This window comes from Apodemus sylvaticus, chromosome 14 (assembly GCF_947179515.1).
Source record: "Apodemus sylvaticus chromosome 14, mApoSyl1.1, whole genome shotgun sequence".
NCBI lineage: Eukaryota > Metazoa > Chordata > Mammalia > Rodentia > Muridae > Apodemus > Apodemus sylvaticus.
This window is the reverse complement of record NC_067485.1, coordinates 23,752,367-23,775,417: the sequence shown is the minus strand read 5'-3', so window position 1 is coordinate 23,775,417 and position 23,051 is coordinate 23,752,367. Positions and strand designations below refer to the sequence as shown.

At 45.5% G+C, this 23,051-nt stretch overlaps 1 protein-coding gene across 4 annotated transcripts; it reads right to left on the bottom strand.

Moving 5' to 3' along the window:
- Window positions 1-847: 847 nt before the first annotated feature.
- Tbc1d7 (TBC1 domain family member 7) lies at window positions 848-21,158 on the bottom strand. Of its 4 annotated transcripts, none has more exons than XM_052157161.1 (8): window positions 20,989-21,158; window positions 19,480-19,643; window positions 18,302-18,382; window positions 14,974-15,161; window positions 8,919-9,056; window positions 4,532-4,677; window positions 2,687-2,816; window positions 848-1,595 (listed from the first exon to the last, which is right to left on the bottom strand). In XM_052157161.1, the coding sequence occupies exons 2-8, from the start codon at window positions 19,589-19,591 to the stop codon at window positions 1,509-1,511; spliced, it is 882 nt and encodes a 293-aa protein (XP_052013121.1). In that variant the 5' UTR covers window positions 19,592-19,643; window positions 20,989-21,158; the 3' UTR covers window positions 848-1,508. The 4 variants fall into 4 exon arrangements, with proteins under 4 accessions (XP_052013121.1, XP_052013124.1, XP_052013122.1 ...); XM_052157164.1 differs by having other exon boundaries at window positions 2,801-2,816; XM_052157162.1 differs by having other exon boundaries at window positions 21,009-21,158.
- Window positions 21,159-23,051: the final 1,893 nt, after the last annotated feature.

Genomic DNA, 23,051 nt, shown 5'->3' with positions numbered 1-23,051 from the left:
GGGGTGTGATCTCCAAGCTAGTGAAGCAGAGAGGATCCCCGAGGCTCACACTCCATCTAGCCTAGCTAACTTAACAGCCAAGTCCCGGTCTCAAAGACCCTGTCTCACAAAGCATGGTGGATGGTCGTCCTGAGGAACACCAGAGGTAGGCTTCGGCCTCTACACATGTACGCACGTTCTTTATCATGTCTCTGTGATTTCACATATTCTCCATGATCACTAGGACGCACACCACTGGGGCAGTTTCCTTGGCATGCGCGTTTTCCCTATGTCTCCAAAGTTCTTCAGGTTACTGGAGAAGTTACTAAACGAATGGTTGGCAGAGAATCATTTTTAAAAAATATTAACTGCCGGTGGCAATTTGTTTTAAGAGGGTTTTCCTCTGAGTGGAGTTCCTAGTTCATTTTTAAAACTCCCTTTGCCTGGTACTCTGTAGACTGACCAGCCGGGCACAGTAGCTCCGTTTCTCAGCTCTTTGTGGCCAGCTACTTCACACATGGAGGAGGGGGAGCAGGGGGAGGAGGGGGAGGGGAAGAGGGAGAAGGGGAGGGGGAGGAGGGGGAGATGGCACCAAAAAACTCTGATTTACTCTCCACGGCCTTCCAGGACTGCCTGCTGGCGAAGTCTGAAACAAGAGCCCTGTTTCAGTCTCAAAGTCATCAAATGCCTCATGAAGGGTGACCATTGTGTGACAGAATATGGCCTGAGGATCATCAGCTATTAACCCTAACCTCCACCCCTCCCCATCCTGTGGTATGCGGAAAGTGCACCTGACATTTAGTGATTTGTTAGAAAACACCAAGCGACCCACAAATACCAAGCAAGTACTTCTCCTTCTCCTGGAAGGTAAATTTAGAGGTGTTTTATTTAATAAAATTGTAGCACTCAGGAGGCTGAGGCAGGAGGACGGCTAGGAGTTCAAGGCCAAATACATAAAGAGTTCTACATAAAGTAAGGTAAAGAATGAGGCCTTGTCTCAAGAAAAACAAGACAAGGCTTCATTCCAGCTGGCACAAAGGGAGGGAACACGTAAGGAAATGCAGGGACTGCTTTTAACCAGTTTAGTCAGACAGAGCATGAGACGGTGGTCAGCTCACACTTATACGCGTTCTAGGGCAACAGAAGGCAAAAGCCAAATCAGAGAGGCCAGGAAAAGAAAGCTGCTCTTCTTCCAGGACCAGTCCTTCCTAACTCAGGCAGTTGGAGGCAGGGCTTGGCTCCTGCGGTTCCTGAGAGTGCCCAGGCTGCACCTACACTGAGCCGCCTAAGACCAGGAGGAGTTTCCTAATCGCCCTTTCAGAGCGCTATCCCACACTTGCATGTCAGTGTCACCAAGAGAGGCAGCTTCACAGCATGGCCACACCAGGCATTTTGATTAAATTATTTTACTGATTGGGGGTGGGGGTTGCATGTTGAGCACCACAGCAAGACTGCTATTTCTAACCAGTTGGTAGACCACGTGACATTAACAAAGTGCCCAGGGAGGCGGCCCAGGGAGTCACAAGCTGTCAGACTGAATGCACTGGGGTCCCGCAGTGTTTGTGCCACAGGTCGATGGCCTTGCTCACGATGGCGTCTGAGCTGTCCTGAGGAATCTGTGAAGGACAAAGGGGTCCAAGTGAGATCTCTGTCTTTGCTACAGCTGGATCTTCCTCATTTTCTGGGGCAGACCTGTTCCCATGGGAGTGCTCTCTGATTTGGAAGGTGACAGCAGATGCAGAATGATCTAATGCTCCTGGGGACACACTGAGTAGCTCTGGTGCCAGGCGAGCTTTATTGCCACTCACCAACAGCTCTGGACAAGTACCCAGCTTGCCCAAGGTCCAGCACTGATATCTACATGGGAAAAACACCCCAGATTCACAGAGGATGACAGAAGAGAGCCCTTGCCTGGCACATGCCTGCTACTGCTGGTCACTAATTAGTATAATAATGGTGATTCACTTAAAACGAACACATACACACTCTCTTAGCTCTGACTATTGACCAGGCTGCACTTCATGGGTTAGCACGGCCTAATTACAAAGGGAGTGGGTGGGATTCTGAGTGTGCTCCATGAGGAACTCTAGGCAGGCACAGCCTCTTTCCTGTCTACCCAGGAGAGAATGTTCTAAGAGGGAGGAGCTGGTTCACAGGGTCCTTTTTCAGCAAATACTGCCATAATCCTTAGGCACATTAGCCAAGCCGGCTGGGATTCCACCAAAGTGAAGGAGGCAAGGAAGGCCTAAAGAACCCCCGGCAGGACAGTGCTGTTCCCACTACTGCTGGTTCCTGCTTCGCCCGCTGGGCATTAGACTCCGCTCCCAGGAGGCAGGCCTGAGCAATGGGCTTGCCCGCAGACCAACTTCCCCAAAAGAGAAGCTGGGGGGGGGGGGCACCAATACTGTTAAGGAACAAGAACTATTTCTCCTTGCCAGGAGTGGGGTGCTTGACTATAATCCTAGCACTCAGGAGGCTGAGGCAGGAGCATTACCAAAAACTGGAGGCCAGCATAGGGTATAGAGAGTTCCAGGCCAGCCTGGGTTACAGAACAGGTCACCAGTTCAGACCATCACCAACAAAATCCCTTAGCAGAGTAAAAGTAAACTACATTATTTCTCTGAAATAATCAGACATGAAAGGAAAATCTGGCTTGCCAGGCTGCCCTCATTCCCAGACTCCAAACCTGAAGAGACAAAGCACTTACACTTTCTAGGAACTGTGTTATCTTCTCTGCACTGTGCAATGCCATGACCTTTATTTTAAAGGTCAATAATATTTCTACCGCTACAAAAACTAGAATCTTACAGGATCCACTTACGACTTTATCCCAGACCCTACAAAACAGAGAGATCACCAAATTAGAGGACTGCAAAACTGATGTTACCCAGACATTTCAGATTATAAAGCAAAATCAAATTACACTCATTTTAAGTCCATGCTTCAGAGAACAACTGTGAAATAATCGGTATCAACCACACGATAGATGAACCACTGAGCAGATTCTAGGTAGAATAGCTTTAGAAGGGAAAAGGGAGCTCGCTTAAAGTTATTACTGCACTCCAAATGCCTGCTGGGAACTCAACATTAAAGAAAAGAAAGTCTTAAACAGGAGTGTACTCTGCGACTGCCATGGTGTGCCAGATGATTACTGCACACCGCAGGACAACAAAGCAGCAAACGAAATGTCAGGCACAGTCTTTTCTTTGCCAGTGATTCAGGAGCCGGGGCTCTGTCTCCACGGGCTCTTTATGGACACAGATGGACACGCGCCCATATGTGTACGTGTGTGAAGGTTGATGGAGGATGTCTCCGTCTACTGTGTTCCACTCTATTTTTCAAGACAGAGTCTCGCGGTTCACCAGTTTGCCTGAGGCCCTCAGTTGGCTGGACTGGCTGTCTAGTGAGCTCCAGGGACCTGCCTGCCTCCACACACAGCCCTGCCAGTGCTGGCTTTACACGCCATCACACCTGGCCTTCTACACGGGTGCTGGCAGGCAAACCTGGCTCGTCATGTTTATACAGTGAGTGAGGCACCTCCAGGACCCAGGGGCTGGTTCTTGAACTACTATTACTCTAAAATAATCATTTGATGATTCTTGTAACTGTTGAAGTTGGTAGTAGAATCTTTATGCTTTCTATGTGCTGACTTCTTTTCTTTAAAACAACATGACAAAGACCTGGAGTTGTGGAGCTGAGACTGAGAAACACCCTTAACCCAGTGGTCCTCAGCCTTCCTAATGCTGCGACCCTTTAATACACTTCCTCATGCTGTGTGACTCACAACCATAACATCATTTTTATTGCTGCTTTATAACTATAATTTTCTGCTGTTATGAATCATAATATAAACATCTGTGTTTTCTAATGGTCTTAGGTGACCCCTATGAAAGGGTCATTTGACCCCAAAGGTTGAGAACCACTACCCTAACATGGGTCTCAAAGTGATTGACCCCAAAGTTTGAGAAACACTGGCCTAACATGGGTCTCAAAGTGACTGAAGATGCAAAGCTTGCCTCTGACAGCCTTCAGCCCTTTTGAGGATGTCATGAGACACCTAAGAAATACAAAGGTGGGGGCTGTAGAGATGGCTCAGTGGTTAAGAGCACAGGCTGCTCTTCTGAAGGTCCTGAGTTCAAATCCCAGCAACCACATGGTAGATAGCTCACAACCATCTGTAATGAGATCTGATGCCCTCTTCTGGGGTGTCTGAAGACAGCTACAGTGTACTTACATATAATAAATAAATCTTTAAGAAAGAAATACAAAGGTGTCTGGGTCTGCCAGGTCCAACACCTATTTAGGAGAGAAGCACTCCGCTGCTGCAGTTTCAGCTATGACTGCCTCCTGGCATCCACACAGGCCCATAGTCTTCGTAGGCGTGTAGTCAACAATAAGGAGAACCACACTACTGTTACAGAAACTGCTAGGGAAGGTAGCTTTGAATCACCTTCTTGTGCTAGAGCAAACTCAAGTTCTAGGGGATGACCACCTAAGGACCAGATCTCTCTCTGACACCAAGCTCCCGGTGTGACGTGGGGGAAACGCATACCTCTGTAAACTGGACTCGGGTAGGCAACCCGCGAAGCACCTTTTGAACCAGAGATCATAAGGGAGTTTGGATAGCGCAGAACACGTCTTCAGGTGACTCAGCAGCCTACCGTCTTCCAGATTCAAGTACTGTTCGAAAGCCTTGGGCTAAGGATGACATAGCAAAAGTGATTACTCGCTTCCTGTGACATAATGCCACTTCACGCTGCAACCTATGATGAAAGGGTGCAAGAAAATGTGAGAACCATCAAGTCAGTCCTAAGTTTCTCATCAGTACTAACAGGGGTGACCATACTGGAACTGAGAGCTTCCTCAGGACGCAGGGCTCTCTGTGCCCAACCCACAGGACAGTAACCAGGCAAAATGGAATGGCTGTCACCCAGATACTGCCCTAACCAGAACCAACAGCCACAGCAAGGGTCAGTTATTGCAGACAGCTACGAAAGGCCCATGGCAGTGCTGGGTGATCTGGAGATGAAAAGGAGAAGCCACAAACTTCTCATCTCAGCATTCAAGACACCATGGTAAGCAATAGCATCTGAGGCCAGCCTGGGCTACATAGGACAGCCTGTCTCCAAAGGATGGACTAAAGAAACTGCCCCTCAGAGGTGAAGAGTACTTGCCAGTCATGGTGACTGGAGTTCAGATCCCACCACCCGTGTAACCAACCTGGCATCCAGAGAGGCAGAGACGGGAGGGTCTCAGGGGCTTCCAGACTAGCCAAGAAAGCGCAAGTCCAGGGCCAGGGAGAAAGGCCATGTCAAGGGAATAGGTAGAAAGACAAAGAGGACACCTAACCCCCTCTAACCGCCTACACACGGACACACGCACACGCACGCACACATGACCATATACTGACCACACTGTTCTGTATGCCCTTCCGTGCCAAGGACGCTGAGACCTTAGGGAGGACTATTAGGGAGGCACCCTGTGTTAATACGGGTGGGAATGCCTTGGAAGAGAGAAGCAGCTGCTCCAGGAGTGGAGGTACAGCAATACCACAGAGAGGCAGCGCTTCCTCTCGGACTCGCCCTCTTGCTTGCGTAAGGAAAGGCGCTTTTTTCAGTAAATTAGCCACAATTTTTAGCTTGGTGGCAGGAGCCTTTACCTACTGAGCTCTCTACCTGCTCTGTCTATGTCTGCCTCTCCATGTCTGTGTTCTGTGTGTGTGTGTGTGTCTGTGTGTGTAGTTGCCTATATATGTGTGTGTGTGTATATGTATGTGTATATATGTCTGTGTACTATGTGTGCCTGGTACCCACAAAAACCATAAGAGGGTATCAGATTCTCTAGAACTGAAATTATAGGTGATATGGGCTCTCATCTGGGTGCTGGGAATCAACTGTAGGTTCTCTGCAAGAAACGAGTGCTCTTAACCACTGAGCCATCTCTCCAGTCCTGCCCCAAACTCTAAATTCTTTTTTGTTTGTTTTGTTTTTGTTTTTTTGAGACAGGGTTTCTCTGTGTAGCCCTGGCTGTCCTGGAACTCACTCTGTAAATAAAACTAGCTCCTGTGCTCCCTGGCAGTGAGAGACACTGTTGCACGGGTGAACTCTAGAAAGCCTGAAAGAAGCTATGATGTGGTCCCAGGAAGCAGCACACTACAGCACAGCGCTCACATTAGTTATTTTAATTGTTTTAACATTTACTTATTTTTTAAAGATTTATTTACTTATTTATTTATTATATATAAGTACACTGTATGTAGCTGTCTTTGGACACACCAGAAGAGGGCACCGAATCCTACTACAGATGGTTGTGAGCCACCATGTGGTTGCTGGGACCTCTGGAAGAGCAGTCAGTGCTCTTAACCGCTGAGCCATCTCTCCAGCCTTGAAATTTACTTATTTTATTTCATGTGTGTGTTTTGCCTGCATGAGTGTCATAAGTGAGTGTCAAATTCCCTGAAACTGGCATTACAGACATTGTGAGTTGACACGTGGCACTGGGAATCAAATCCCTATCTTCCGCTCCTAACACTGAGCCATCTCTCTACACACACACCCTTTTATGGCTGAGCAGGGTGGGCAGGCATGGACTGCTGGCTTCTACCCCAGCCCCCAGCACTGTTACCTGCACTCTCCCCTACAAGTCTAAAGCAGCAGCCTCTACTTTATGGGAACAGATTGTAAAGGAAAGTTACAAAAGTATAAAAAAAAAAAAGTCCAACCAAAGTTATAAAAACTCAGCTGTAACAAGAACCTAGGTTCTTTGCTATGTGATGGAGGCCGAAGCAAGAAGATCGCAGGTTCAAAGCCAGCCTGGGCAACTTATCAGGACTTTGTCTCAAAGCAAAGAAAAGGAGCTAAGGTGATAGCGAAGCCCTGGACTTCATTTCCAATGCCTGTCTCTCCCATCCTGTTCCTGTCTCAACAAACAAAAGCAAAGGCCTGGAATACAGCTCAGCAGTGGAGCTCTTGCCTAAGATGTGTGAAGCCCAAGATTCCAGGCGGAGGGGAGGGGAGCCAGTGAGTAACTGTCAATCCTACTGAGAGTGAACAATAGGAATGGGGGTCAGAGGAGGCAGGTGCCACCTTCAGCAAGGGACCTAACTTCTCTGAGGTGCAGTGCCCTCATCTGCAAACATAGAGTTCTGTGTTTAAAGTCACTGAAAGTCAGATGGTGTGGAATGCACAACAGTCCTGACACGGGAAGCTGGCTGCAGAGGAGAGCTGGCTACGAGGAGAAGCCATGCCATGCTATTACAGACACATGCTGGGTATGGAACCCGCCATGTCCGACACCAGGCAGAGAGCAAGGCAGACAAGTCCGAGCTGAGCTTAAGTGCTCAGAGCATTTTAAAACTCAAGGGGAAAATGTGGCACGGTGGGATTCTTCTCTGTCAGACAGGGTTGTATATGGCCTGGGCTGGCCTTGTATTCCTGCTCCTCTGCCTCAGTCTCCCAAGTGCTGGGATTATGTGTATATATCACCACATACAACTAAAGAAATATGTTTTATCAATTGTGGAGTCAGTAAGGGATACAGAAAGCATAAGCATGGGAAAAGGAAACCCTGACAGACCCCAGGTATGAAGCTTACCCCGTTAAACAACACACAAGGAGAGAGCGTGTTCAGCATATTACTATACTAAGGATAATATGCAGAGTACACTGATGACTCTTATAAAGAAAAAGGTCAGGTGTGGCAGAGCATGCTGGGAGGATCAGCCTCATGGGCATAGACAGGTTCAAGGCTAGCCTGGGCTATAAGCAACCCTGCCTCAAAACACACACACACACACACACACACACACACACACACACACACACACACATACAAGCAAACAATAGAGATCTGCAAAGCTGACCAAGTTCTCTGGCCCTCAGAGTGGTGGGACAGAATGAGAGGGCGTGGCCACTGCCTGACAGACAAGACTGGGAGCCTGACACCTGGCAGTGGACTGGAAAGCAGGCAAGCTCAGGACCTGCTTGCCAGGTTAAACTCAAAACTAAGTAAGTAGATTTTATGTACAACACCCCAGACACTGCTCAAGCATTTCCTTACAGTACCTTCCTGGGGGACGCTCATACACGCATGCGCATGTGTAAAGAACAGGGGCCTGTTTATTGTCAGCATGGGGCTATTAGACTTAATTACAGCAAATTCGTAGGAGGAAACACTGAGTAAATTAGGTAGGAAAAGTGATTCTAAATGCGAGGCTGTCAATCCCAACTACAATCACAATTGCCTAAGGCTTTGAGACTCTAGGATTTAATTGAGGAAAGGTAATGAGAAATTTTCAACCCTCTGAGTACTAACAGGAAGTCAGAACTCAAAGCAATTGTTTATCTGAATGAGCCTAGAAATTCTCCAAGTGCAGAGTTACAGACAAACATACAATGGTAGGCCCATGTGTAGAGTGATATTCTTTATGAGCTCATATGTGCATGCATGTACATATGTGCATGCTGGCACAAGATGACAGGAACTGAGTCCCCTCCCCTACTCTGGCCTGGAGCCTGTGTGTGTGAGAAGAGACAAGTTCCTGTCACCAGGCCTTCCATACACATGGGCAGACAGAAACCCTAACATGGAGGGAGCATTCTAGATAAGCCAATGGGTCTGGACCAGGATCAGGAATCCTCCAGAGCAGGTGGGCCTGCAGCTGAGTCCACCCCATGGAGACCCCGCAGTACCGGGGTCCACCCTGTGGAGACCCCGCAGTCCCAGGTTGCCTTTGTCCTCCAATAGCCAATCTGAGCAGCTGCAAAGGAGACATAGGCCCATTCCGTGGGAAATACTTTACCTTTTGCAGAAAACATCTCCCAGGACCACTGTAGAGGGTCCACTCGTCACATCAGTGGTAACTGGGGTGAGAGAGTGTTTTCTGACACTACTTATTTCCCAATAACATTCCCATCAAAACAACAACAACAATCCCTCACCAGCTGAGGTAAAGAGTCCCGGTACTTGGTATTTAACTGCTTCACGAAGCATCGGGCGATCCAGTAACAGTCCACACTGTCTTCCACCATCTCTTCCATGGCTTTAGCAATGGCAAGAAAAACTTCATCCTCCGGCTCCTGAAAGGTTAATAATAAACCTCAAGAGGGAGGCAGAAGAAGGGAAGATAGATTTCTTTACTGAAAACCTAACGCTGCCCCCTGCATCTTGAGGGGGCCACATTAATAAATCAAAGAGGGACCAGAAGGCGGAGTGTGTCGGTAAGGAGAAGCAGGGGAAGGAATGATGGGCAGCTGCAGAGACCCATGGGAGTCCGCGGAGCTGAACAACAGCTGGCCTTTGTGTGGAGTCGACTGCCAGGCCACCCAGCCAGTCCCCATGCCAGACCAGAGTTCCTTCAGAGGGATGTGATGACACAGCCACTTTGGAATGTGTCAGGACATAGCTTAGGATGAATATGGGGACCCCAAATGAGCTCACAAAACATCTGATTTATAGCAAAGCTTCCACACACACCTTTAGAACGTTGTTCTACTTAAAAGTTTAAACACAGCCGGGTGGTGGTGGCGCACGCCTGTAATCCCAGCACTCTGGGAGGCAGAGGCAGGCGAATTTCTGAGTTCGAGGCCAGCCTGGTCTACAAGAGTGAGTTCCAGGACAGCCGGGGCTATAGAGAGAAACCCTGTCTTGGGGAAAAAAAAAAAACCCAAATCCAAAAAAAAAAAAAAAAAAGTTTAAACACCCTAAAAAAACAGAATTTTAGGAAACCGAGGAATGACATTTCTCAGATATTCAGAAATGAAAACAAATCCTCAAGAAATCTTACAAAACTGAAAATTTGGAAAGTTACTTTGTTTTCAAACATTGCCATCGACACCAAAACCAAACAAACAAAGCACAAACAACTTACATTTTCATCTAGGCTTTCATAGTTTGAACTTTTAAGATTGAAAGGACATTAAGAGGGCTGGCGAGATGGTTCAGTGGTTAAGAGCACTGACTGCTCTTCCACAAGTCCTGAGTTCAATTCCCAGCAACCACATAGTGGCTCACAACCATCAGCCCTCTTCTCTGTGCTTGAAGACAGCTACAGTATACTCATAAATATATATATAGACATTAAGAAATACCTTTCTATCCCGCTGAGAAGCCCCCAGTTAAATGACAATTAGCTGTTTTAATATAAAGCACCTCATTCTTGGGCTTTCTTTAAGCTTGCTAATATTCACAGAATGTAAGAGTCATACATGTGTTTTCCTAAACATCTTATTACAGTACCTGAGGACACAAAAGGAACAAGAAAGAGAGGAACTTGCTCTCTAGGAGACAAGAGACGCCTGGTCTGGGTGGTGCTGCAGGTGGCATGCCACTGGCTGCTCCTGATTACTCTGACCAGGTGAGGAAGACCAGCGTGCTTCACCCAGCTCAAGCTGGGCCCTCACAGGTCTTACTACCTCATAATAGCACAGGAAGGGCTGTGTGTGTAGGGAAAGGTGGGGAGACAGAACCCCATTCCCATATCCAGTCAGCAAGTACACCTGAGGCTGCAGGGAAGGTGTCTGGGCTCAGAGCACGGACCAGGGAGGAGGGAGGAGGTAGAAGCCATGTCTATAATTCAGACTTCGATTTCTTCCCCTAACAGAATAGCTAACCATATTCAATATGTAATTCAAGAACTTGGAGCCCTTCTAGGAGCGTGGGCCTATAGTCTCAGCTATTCAGGAAGCTACGGTAAGAGGACTGCGACTGGGCCACTTAGCAAAAGGTAAAATAAAGGCCGCAAGGTGTGGAGACGTGGCTGGGTGGTGGAGCACCTGCCTAGCCCCCGAGAAGGGGTGAGAGGTGCAGCTCAGCACTTGCCGAGCTGAGAAGCCACAGACTCAGTCTCTGAACCACAGAGCTCATGTGGTGCTACCAGTGTCCCAGGGCTGGCCCTGAGTGACAGGAAGACGAGACTGTCCTAAGTGCTACTTGATATTTGGGGTTCCTCTCCCTCTTCATGAATGCAATGATAAGAGTGATGGCCTTTATCCGTGCTAGTTTGTCCCTCTATCATTAACTTCCTACATCTGTAATTGGTTATAATAAGTCATATATAAAATAAGTCTAATTTTTGAGGCGAGGTATCACTATGTAGCTGCCCTCAAATTCAAGATCCCCACTTCTCAGCCCTGAGTCCTGGGATTAGAGGTGGGTGAGGCCAGGACTGGCTCAAAGCCTAAGCTTTAATAAAAAACAAATTTTGTAGATAATCAAAGATTACACACAAACCCTTGTCTGAAAATTTCATCCTGTTTTCACAAGATAAAGTAGCCAGGAGTAGCTGGCAACGTTGGAACACACAGGACAACAAGCCAGAAGCAAATCCTTAACATAACGGGAACTGTCACGGGGAAGGTAAGATGAAGCTGTAATGTTTGGTTGATATTGAACTTATTATAATATACAGAAAGACACACTAATATATGAAGGCTGCAGCATAGCTCAACAACTGGGCACTTATCTGGCATGCACGCTCTGAGTTCAAGGCCCAGCAGCACAACATCTATATTTTTTACGTGTGTGCGTGTGTATGTGTGTGTATACACACATATACTTATATATATATTCATATGTGGAGAGAGAGAGAGAGAAATTGGCATGTATGAATATATATGAATATATATATATAAGTATATGTGTGTATACACACACACACATATTCTCATTTATGTTTCCTACCTCCGTCTACTAAGAGAGCCTAAAAGGGAAGAGCCCGGGAGATCAGAAACAGAGGCTTACGCCAGAGCTGCAGGATGGGAAGCAGAAGCTGATCCTGGAGCATCCTTTTGTGCAAAGTGTCAGGAAAATCTCAAACAGGGAACCTATCAGATGTAAGGGGCTTCAACTGGCTGAAGCTGGAGTACTTTGAACATCAAAAGAAAAAATGGCAGTAAAAGAGTATAGGCCATTAACATAAAAAATAGCTCCGTACATCCACACTGACATCAACAAATGAATGCAAAGGAAACTCTTACAGTTGAAGCCAAATAACAGACACAAGGAGACATCAGAAATTAGACAATCACCATTTGGCAATCAGAGCAGTAATGACATTTTAGGAAAGAAGAATTATAAGCCCCCAAATTCCATGCAGCATACCTTTAATCTCAGCACTTAGGAGGCAGAGGCAGAGGCAGAGGCAGAGGCAGAGGCAGAGGCAGAGGCAGAGGCAGAGGCAGATGGAGCTGTATGAGTTCAAGACCAGATCAACCTGGTCTATGTCACAAGTTCAAGCCTGCCACAATTATACAATGAGACTTTGTCTCAAAAAAATAATTAAATTATATGATATATATTTATTATATAATTTATATATTATATTTATATGTAATAAATAAGTTATATAAAATTTGTAACTATATAAATATAAACATATATTTCACATATTTGTGGTTTATATTTATATATTATTGTGATGTTTATAAATATATATTTAGATATTTATATTTTATATGTACAAATTAAACATAAATATTATATGTAAATATATATAATATATAACTTTATTCTTTCATATGTATTTTTCAATATATATATATATATGAAAAGTCTCAAAGTTCTTTTCCATGGATTACTCATTAATTACAAAGCACATGCTCACAGGGGAAGAGCCTGGCAGACAGCCCTGCACCAAGTGACCCATTACAAGCACTTCTCCACTATCCTTGCCAATAGTGCATAACCAGGCTCCAGTTATTAGTCAATGAATTCACCAGCAAATGAAGAAATCCCTAAGACACTCAACACTATCAAGGTCACAGGGAGCAAGGAAGCTTGAAGTTCAGTGCTGCAGGACCAAGAACGGCAGCTGAGGGCAATGTTGAGCCAGGGCTGCACCTGGGGTCAGAGGAGCATCCAGGGACAAGCAACCGATCTCAAAGGGGCTAGGCTTAGCTCCTAGCCTGGTGTCAACACTGATGTGTAAGTTCTGATCATCATGCTGTGGTTATGGGAGACCCAGCATGTGAGGACAATGGGTGAAACGTGTATGGGGTGGTGTGCAATTCTTTAACTTCCTTCTACGTCCAAAATTACTTAAAGATGAAAAAGTAATACTTATAAAAGTTTTAAATCAATAATGGGTTAAATGTATGAGTCAAATTTTAATAAGGAAGAGAATAATTACATAGTAGTCTGAAGTGTTTGATTACAAGGGGAGAAAGAATAACTTCCCAGTAGAAGCCCAGAAGGCAGTACTGGATCAAAGGATCACAGTGAATGGATGTCTCATGAGGCAAAGCCACTCTGAGCCTCCTGACAGTACACTGAAGACACATCTACCATGGGTGTCCCTGCCAAAGAGACAGCCTGTATCACACCCAGAGGGAACATCAGCCGGACAGGAAGTAAGGGGCTGTGTAGAATTACTGACCAACATCAGTAATGTCAGAAGTATCCAAGGCATAGAAGCAAAAGACAGAGGACTCAGCCCAAATCACAGGTGTCCACAGCAACATGGGAGCTCAGCGTAATCCACAGTCCAAACTCAAGTCTTCAGCCAGCCTTTCAGTTTATTTGTGATGAAGGGCTTCCCTAGAACAACTGGGCATGTAAGGAAGGAGCCTGCAGGTGAGACCGAGGACTGTCACTGTACTAACTTCAGAGCTGTGTCGTGCTCACCTACAGAGGAGCGCACAGAAGGAGCCGGAGGAACAGCATCATGACTGAACCTTGCTTTCCTCTGGCTTATACAGAGATGTATGTGCGCATAGCCAGAAATGGGGGTGCATGCCTATGATCCCAGCACTCAGGCAGAGGCAGAGGCAGGAGGACACCGAGTTGGAAGCTAGCCTGTACTACATTCATAGGGAGACTTTGTCTCAAAGGGGAAAAGAACTGCTCATGGAGAGATGGTGCTGGCTGCTCTTTTAGGGGACGAGGGTTGGTTTGGTTCCCAGCAGCCACATGGTAGCTCACAACCATTTGTAACTCCAGTTCCAGGAAAGCGGATGGCATGCTAAGTGGTCCACAGACAAACATGTGGGCAAAACACCCCTACACCAACAATTTTTTAAAATTTTTAAATGGAGGGAGGGAGAGAGGAAAAGTGCACACATAGGCAAGGCAGATGTCATGAAATGTTAACAGCTGGAAATTTCAGTAAAAACATACAGAAGTTCTTGTAGTCTTTCTGTGCCCTTTCTGTACGTCTGAGATTACAGTCGTGCATCACATAACAAAGTGGTAGTCGGACGGCGACCTACTAGAAGCTAGGGAATCTCTACGATGAAAGTGTCTAGTAATGTCACAGCCATCTGCGTTTGAGCAAATATAAATACCTGATGTTAGCAGATGAACAAATGTCTAACGGCACGTTTCTCAGAACACATACCCATCACTAAGAATGGCCGTGCCAAAAACAAAGTGTGCTTTAAAATAACTAACACGGATCGTGCGTGACCACGAATCCCACAAAACACTGCTGCTTTCACTTCTCATCCTGATGATTCTCATCATCACCACTGAAGGCTTCTAAGGCAAAACATTACAAAATGGAAGCCAGGGCCTGAGATGGCTCAGAGGTTAAGAGCACTGACTACTCTTCCAGAGGTCCTGAGTTCAATTCCCAGCAACCACATGGTGGCTCACAACCATCTGTAATGGGATGTGGTGCCCTCTTCTGGGGTGTCTAAAGACAGTTACAGTGTACTCATGTACATAGAATAAAATAACTAAATCTTTTTTTAAAAAAATAGCAATAAATTCATTCATAAATTACACTTTACTAAGATTTGAGGGAGGAGGAATGGAAGAGCAGACCAGGAGGAGGGCAACGACTGGACTGTAAAAAAATAAAAGTAATTAATAATAATAATAATAATAGGAGCCAGAAAAAATAAAGCCTTAGCGGCATGGCTCAGTGGTAGAATGCTTGCCTGGCATTCATGAAGACCTAGGTTGAATCCACGCCTCTGCAAATACATTAATAGACAAAATAAAAAGTAATTCTTAGAAAGGGGTGAAGCTAACTGTCGAGTGAGAATGAGCACTCACCAGAGGAAAAGAGGGACTTCGAGGCAACTTCCCCGACTCAAGCTGATACATGCGAAGGTACACTTCGACCTGCGGCGTGGCATCACTGATGAAGCGGACTACTGTCAGGGCATGGAGGACGTCACAGTACTGGTCTCTGCGGTAGGCCATCACCTGGGCGTGAGAGTCATGGTGTGGAGGCAAGATTCCTACAGAGAGACAGGACAGGAAAGGGGCAAATGCTGAGACACCACCCAAACCCCTCCGCTAGGGAAAAGAATCCTGTGAAGCATCCCCCACAGTTGAGATTCACACAAATAATAATCACCATGTAGATTCCTTTCAGAACGTCTCACTCCAACAATCATAAATGTTAAGAGCTTTGCAAGACGGTGATTGGTCGCTGGTGTTAGAAATGGGATGGCACCACAGTTGCCTTTGAACAAACATGTGACATGATTTCAAGGCAAAAACCACATCAGCTGGAATGCTGGGTTAGCTGGGTTCCTGGCTAGCGGCTGAGGGCACTTAGCTCCTGGGGCCCTTGGCCTCCTACATCTCAGAACAGTATGCTGAATCCTTTCCTCATTCATCAGTTCATCCTCAATCGTTAAAGCTCATCTGCAGAACAGTCTGTCACTGGGGCCAAAGTCCATGATCTTCATCAGTAAGACCAGCGTGTCTTGTATTTCTGTGACACTTGTGGCTGTTGCTTAACTATGCTGCCTGCTTGTTAATCTAATGAGGCTGTGCAGAGTCAGAGACTCTGGGGTTTGAAGTCGAATCACAATTCACTAACTTGAACATCCTCAGCAGTACCTTCTGTTCCCTGTGCCTCGCTCTCCCCATCTGAAAATTAGAGATAAGAATATCTGAAGGCACAAGCTGAAGCCACTAAAGTACTCGAGTGTTCTGGCACATGTATGTCAGGCACATGTGTGTCCAGCACATGCATGTCAGGCAGTTAATTTGACTGTGATTTCCCTTTGATGTAAGACGCCACAGATCAACCATTCTAAAGAATGTTCTTGGAAACAGCACTTAGACAAGCTCAACACTCTCCATGCTAAGACATGCTTAAGTGTCCTTTCCTGACATAAACTCGAGGTGTCTGAAGGGTTCTGCACAAGGTTCTCAGAGAAGCCAAGGGAACACACTTCAGTGTCCCTTGGGATGGCACAGACTGAAGAGCTATAGCTGAAGCTACCACAGGCAGCAGAATGTCAAGCATTAGACCTGTGTCTAAGAGTTCATCCCAAAAGTTCTCTGACATTCACCTAAAATGGAATGAGAGAGGCAACACCTGTGGAGCCCAGAGCAACCAACCCTGGGCTACAAAGAGCCCTTTATCCCGGGAGAGTTCTGCATTCTCAGTGCCACTAACTGTGGCAGAGAAACAACAGTGGCTTAGGTGATAAAGAAGGTAAGAAAACTGAGATAAAAACAACAAAACAATAAAACAACAACAACAAAAAAGACAGTTGGGCCTTGGTGCTCAGGAAGTGTGACAGGCACAACATAACATTTCCCATTAATAAGACATATAGCGTATCCCATAAGAAATGGACACTGATGATAATTACCTAAAATGTATCCTTAGAAGGAATTTATTTTTGATAACTACAAAGTCTTTATGTAAAATTCAAGGGAGAAAAAAACTCTCTAAGGAAAATGTAAACGGTTATCGTGACTTCTGTAGGTGGTGAGCACACACATCAAACCAGACAGAAATGAGCACACCAAAGCTGCTGAGACGCTCGACAAAATAAATAAATAAATAGATAGAGATAGATAAACAAACAAACAAACAAACAAAAGGCCATTGTGAGGTGCTTTCTAGAGTGTCTTGCATTCCCTTGTGGCCGCCACATTGCATGGCCACACTGAGGACTGCAGATTTCTCAGGTTCTGAAAATATACTACAAGCAGAGCATGAAGTCTATTACCTAGCCCCACCCCTTAATGGAGCCCTTCAAATATAAGCTTTAATTCTTTGCCTGTCACAGGCCTTAGGAAAGTATTTAGACCCCCAGGGTCTGTGTCCATCTAGGAGAGTAAGGCTTCCCTCAGGACCATTCTAGAATTACTGTACATAATTTATGTAAGCTATTTAAGTTGGTGATGGAGCCCACCGAGGCCCAACACACAGAAGTACTCCATATTACCCAAAAGTTCCATCCTCTCCAGGACTCACCATTAGTAAAGCCCAGCTGCTTCAGAAAGAAATGAAGAGTGATAATGAACGGGGATTAGATGCTCCAGCGGGCTCAGCAATGGTGGGGAAAATCCAGGGCTCAAAGGGATGCTGCCAGCTGCCTGCAGCAGACGCCACCGAGCCAGCTCTCCTTCTTACCTGGCCTCCCAGCTCTGAAATTCACTCGTACTTGCAGGCAGAAAAAATCTCTGATTCCACTTTTTGTTCATTTGTTTTGGTTTTGAAGTCTGTCATATCATTTTTATTTCGAAGGATAAAGGGGCATTTATGGACCTCCCTTAGACCAGATCTTTATCCTCTGCCACCGAGAGCCACAGACTACAATGCACTAAAGACTAAAACCTAAAAGTAATTTAGCTCAAGATGTCTCTGGACAGACACAAAACTGGAGGCCAGCACAGTCTTCCTCCTGGCTACCCAGCTGACAGCAAAGATGGCCAGTTTTCCTTTCTCCCACCCCGATGTTTCATGCCTGCTGACATGACTACCTAAAGTGTACTCCTGGATGGAACTGATTTTGATAGCTACAGAATCTTCCTATAGGATTTAAGAAAGAAAAATGTTACAGGAAAATAGTTGTCATGGCTTTTGAAGATGGTGACCACAGAGACCCACCAGATATTAGTGTACAAAGGTTTTGTTTCATCTGGCTTTTGAAGATGGTGACCACAGAGACCCACCAGATATTAGTGTACAAAGGTTTTGTTTCATCGGGCATTGGTGGGGCACACCTTTAATCCCAGCACTTTGGAGGCAGAGGCAGGTGGATTTCCGAGTTTGAGGCCAGCTTGGTCTACAGAGTTCCAGGACAGCCAGGGCTCTCCTGAGAAACCCTGTCTTGAAAAACAAAAACAACAAAAACAAACAAAAAAAGAACCAAAGGCTTTGTTTCAGGAACAAATACTATCTTCTCTACTGCCATGAATAAGCAGACAGTCCAAGAGTAATCGTTAATATATCTCTGCTGAAGTCACCATCCAAAAGGCTTTTACAGTGAGCAGTAATTGGGTCTCCTAGGGAAGACCCAATAGTCAGCAAAGAATCTAAGCAAAGGCTCCTTTTGTGTCTGTAGGATGACAAAGGATCCCATTCAATACAATTGAAATCAAATCCCCCCACTCCTGGGTCTCATACCTAGAAGCACCTTCCATACCAATGCACGGTACATGGACGGGAGAGGGAACCTCTGGCTAAATGTGCAAAGCTTCTCGATGTCTAGAGGAAGGAAAAGAACAATTAGAAATGTCCCATGGGCTCACAGCCTCCAAAAGTGTAATTTCACCTCTTAAATCTGACTAGCTGAGACATGCCGGCAGGAGAAACCCACCGCATGGTCAGCAGCAAACGTAGGAAAAGCCAGAGTGGTCTCACTTCCAGTCCACAGCTACCAACTAAGCTATCAGAACCAGCACTTTTGCAGAAATGAGACGTATTTGTCATCTATTACCACATCCTCTCTAACATTAGCATTACTTACTAAATGCAGACTTGAGTGAGGATACAGTGGAGCTCAGTGGCACGCCTTAGCATGTGCCAGGCCCTGGGCTCCGTTCTCAGCTCCTCCAACACTGTACCGGCTAGTTTTGTGTGTCAACTCGACACAGGCTGGAGTTATCACAGAGAAAGGAGCTTCAGTTGGGGAAGTGCCTCCATGAGATCCAGCTGTGGGGCATTTTCTCAATTAGTGATCAAGGGGGGAGGGCCCCTTATGGGTGGTACCACCTTTAGGCTGGTGTTCTTGGGTTCTGTAAGAGAGCAGGCTGAGCAAGCCAAGGGAAGCAAGCCAGTAAGAAACATCCCTCCATGGCCTCTGCATCAGCTCCTGCTTCCTGACCTGCTTGAGTTCCAGTCCTGACTTCCTTTAGTGATGAACAGCAATGTGGAACTGTAAGCTCAATAAACCCTTTCCTCCCCAACTTGTTTCTTGGTCATGATGTTTGTGCAGGAATAGAAACCCTGACTAAGACAAATACCAAGAAGCACTTATGTTTGTTTTTATACTATGGTTCTGTTTTACTATAAAAATGGACTTTATTATCATTGTTGGCTGAAAATAAATATAAATGTGTACTGAAGAATTATCTTCCACAAAAGAAAATCATAACCAGGGTTCTTGCAAAGTTTACCTAGAAACCATGGTGCTATGTCTAGAAATTGAGAGGAAATATCCCCCTGCCTCTGCCTCCAGACTGCCAGGATCCATGCTTCCCACCTCCCACACTAGGCAGTGCCCAGCTTTTAAGAAGCTTTATCCTTATGGTAACATTTACCTGGTAACTCTGAGCTAATGATCTTAGGCTGAGGAGACTCACCCAAACGGTCATCTTTCAGGAGGATTTCCAGTGATTTCTTTTCTTCAACTCCACGGAACCCAACTTTCTCATAGTAGACTGAACGAAAGTTCCTCTGAGAGTCGTCAGTCATGTTTCATCCTTGGAGGGATTGTTTGTTTGTTTGTTGCTTGTTTTAAGTGAGCCTAAAACCAAAGAAAGAAGAATTGGAAAGACATTAAGTGACATTAATTTTTCTTTGTCCTTTTAATAAATCAAATATGATAAATTGCCTGTCCCTAAGCAAGGAGCATTAAATCTTTGAATCCGCACAGCCCTACGCCACCTTCCTTATGCGTCTTGGGGAAAGATATAGATATGAAGATATAGATCAGCTGTGCTCCAAGCTACTAAAATCGGTGGCACAGAAGGGCGCCTCTAGAGTTCATTCTTTACTTATGAGAACCCCTAGCACAATGAAATGAGAACCTTGTACTACTCGTGAATGAACTAAATACAAATGAACAAATAAGATGAATTAGAAAAGCGGTTAGCTTATGTCATATAAATGGGGTTAACCAGTGGTGTACACTAATTCTGCTTCCAGTTTTACAACTAAGGTCTCACTAAGTAACCCAGGCTGGCCTCAAACTCAGATCTTCACCTGTGCCTCCTAGGTGCTGGGATAAAAAGTGTGGATCACGGCTCCTGGTCTAAGATAGGTATGTCTTTAAAATAAGAGGAGACATCCAAAATATTAACAAGTTATTCAGTTAGTAAGATTCTAGGTGACTTTAATTTCCTTTGTTTTGCTTAGTTGTGCTCTTGAAAATGGGCATTTGGAGAAATTAGAAGGAAAAAAAAAATAGCCCTAAGTCCTGCCCTTATTTTTCTTCATGTAAACATAATTCTACCAAATATAATTATCAAAATACAAAACTCCAACAGAGAAACAGCATTAAAGTATAACCAGAAGACGGTTAAAAACCTGGCAAGAGCACTCAAATCATCTCATAGGCCCACCATTCTTTCAGAAGTCTTTGTGATATTACTGGTAAACCAAAATGAAAAGATCAAACTAGGTTAGTGAGTCAGGCACTAAAGATGCAAACATTCTTCCAAAGAATAAAGTCCTCGGCTACTAAATGGCCCCCGAGACGTCCCCAAATAACCAGGGGAGGTTGGACTTTTTGTTGGGAGTTAGCTGCTATCTGAGCAGTTTCTGTTACGGGAAAGATTATAATTCATTTTTGAAAAGGCGATTTAGAATTTAGAATTGCCTTTAGAGAGTTCTACAGTCTCTTCATAGCTGTTTTAAAAAACCCAAAGATTAAAATGCAATCTGTAGTTAGAGGGTTTTTTTGGTTTTTTGTATTTTTAAGCCTTCGCTACCCCTGTTGTCTATCGACCGCATTCCTGAGACTGCACTGGGAGGGCAAAGGCGGAGCCCTGAAAGATGCGATGTCAAATCCTGCCCAGGTGACTCCACCTGCGGGAAAGGTGCCCGCACCCGGTGAAGCCCCAGGCCCCGCTCTCCCGGCTATGCTTCACCTCTAGTAGAACAAACACACCCGGTTCAGACTAAGAGATCCGGGAGACAGCAGAGAACAGGCCGGGAACGCTGCGCCACCGGCGGGCAGGCGGAACCATAAGCGTCATGGCCGAGCGATCGAGGGGAGCTATGTCGCGGGACACCAGGCCCGGTCCTCTCCGCTTCTTACTCCCGCCACCGGACATGACGTAGATCCGGGTACGCTTGCGCAGAGGGCATTTGCCGGAAGCCCCACCCACTCGCCGGTATTGGAGCGTTTTGGTAGTAGAGGTCAGAGCGTCCGTGCGTCTTTTTGTATCAACGTCTGTCCCTCTCACCTTGATCCTGAGACCCTGGTGATCGTCTCCCCTCCGTTCAGGCGTCCCTGCTTAGGGCACTCTTCTCCGGCTGCCATAATCCTGCCCAGCGGAAACCGGGATCCCTCAGGCAGTGTTTGTTCCACCTCTCTGGGTGGAAAATCGGAAACTAGCCTTTGCTAATTGATTGGGCTGCACTGCTTCTCCCAAACGTTCAAAGTGACTATGAGAAAACAAGTCAGTAAGTCCTCGGCTATTAAAAACTGGGTGATAGGCAGGAGAGATGGTTCGGCAGTTAAGAGCACTTACGACTTTTGTACAGAACCCAGGTTCAAATCCCGGCACTCACGTGGTTACAACCATCAATAACTACAGTTACAGGAAATATCTTCCCCCCCCCCCAAAAAAAATCCAAAATTCTGATTTCTGCCAGTAATGGGCACGCTCATGGTGCTCATGCACGCAGACAAAACATACACAAATATTAAAAATTAAAAACAAAAACTTAGTGGTCCTCCAATGATCAAGGAGGAATAAGCAAAATCATTTGTTCGTCGTTTTCTATGCGGGGTGGGGGACAGTTGCTGTCATTTGCCTTTTGGCAGCAACTCAGACCTAGTAGAATGCCAAGTGCGCAGCCAGTTAAGGCTGCTTGCTTGGGGTTAGCTGTGAGCCGCTGGGGCATCACCGGAACTGGGGCATCCTGTGCAATATGTCATGGAGAGCATATTCTTTGGCCATCCCCAGGTGGCACTGAGTTGGAAGCAAGGACTAAATTAGGGAACTATTAGGAAGATCTGGCTGTTTGGGACAGACTACGGATTCACTTCTTGGCTTCCTAGAATGTTTTTTAAACTGAGTTTATTTTTCTGTGCAAGTTGTGAGTCACATTCTATCTTACGTATGGCCAGGCCATTGTCTTTGTGTAGTCAGATTTTCAGTTAAAATATCAAAGTGAGAGCTGAAGAAATGGCTAAATTGTTAAGAGCACTGGTTGCCCTCCTAGAGTACTTGGATTCAATTCTAAGAACTTAGTGACAGGGTGGGATGCCCTCTTTAGCCTCCTTGGACACCAGGCACATATGTGGTCCACAAATGCTCGTGCAGGCAAAACACCCATACACATAAAAACATTTTAGTGTAAATATATACGTATATAAGAAGAAAATGAGGTTAATAATACACTGACTACAAATTTGAGCTCATCATTGGGTTTAACAGATATAGTACTCTTTAAACATTAAAACTAATTTATACTTACTTTTTATTTCACAGGTCTGTGGCCTCGGGAATGTAGTCATTCCTGGGAAGGATTAAACCACTATGATTTAACAGCAATCTTCCAGAGAAAAGATAGCTCAGGGATGTGCCCTGGCTCCTTAAGAGCCCAAAACTTAACAGGCTGCCAGACTCATGCTTTGATGACATTCTATTGTATTAACTTTAGTTGCTCCTCAAAAAAAAAGTGCTTTTTATTTCAGTTAAGTTCCACAAAATGTATCTGCTTTACTTGTCATAACATTAAAGGTTATGGAAAAGTTAGAAATCATAATCAGATAGATGAGAGAGGTGCATTATGGGTAAGACGGGTGTAGAACTTTTCAATAGAGGACCGAACATGCGGTGATTGGTTCACACAGGCATGCCACTCCCAATCTTGCCAGTCACCACCATCCTCACTTCCTCCATACTGGAGTACTCAGTCTTGCTTCAGTCCTTTAGGGTGGCAGCAAAGGGAGGGCCTCTAACTGCCTATCACTGTCATC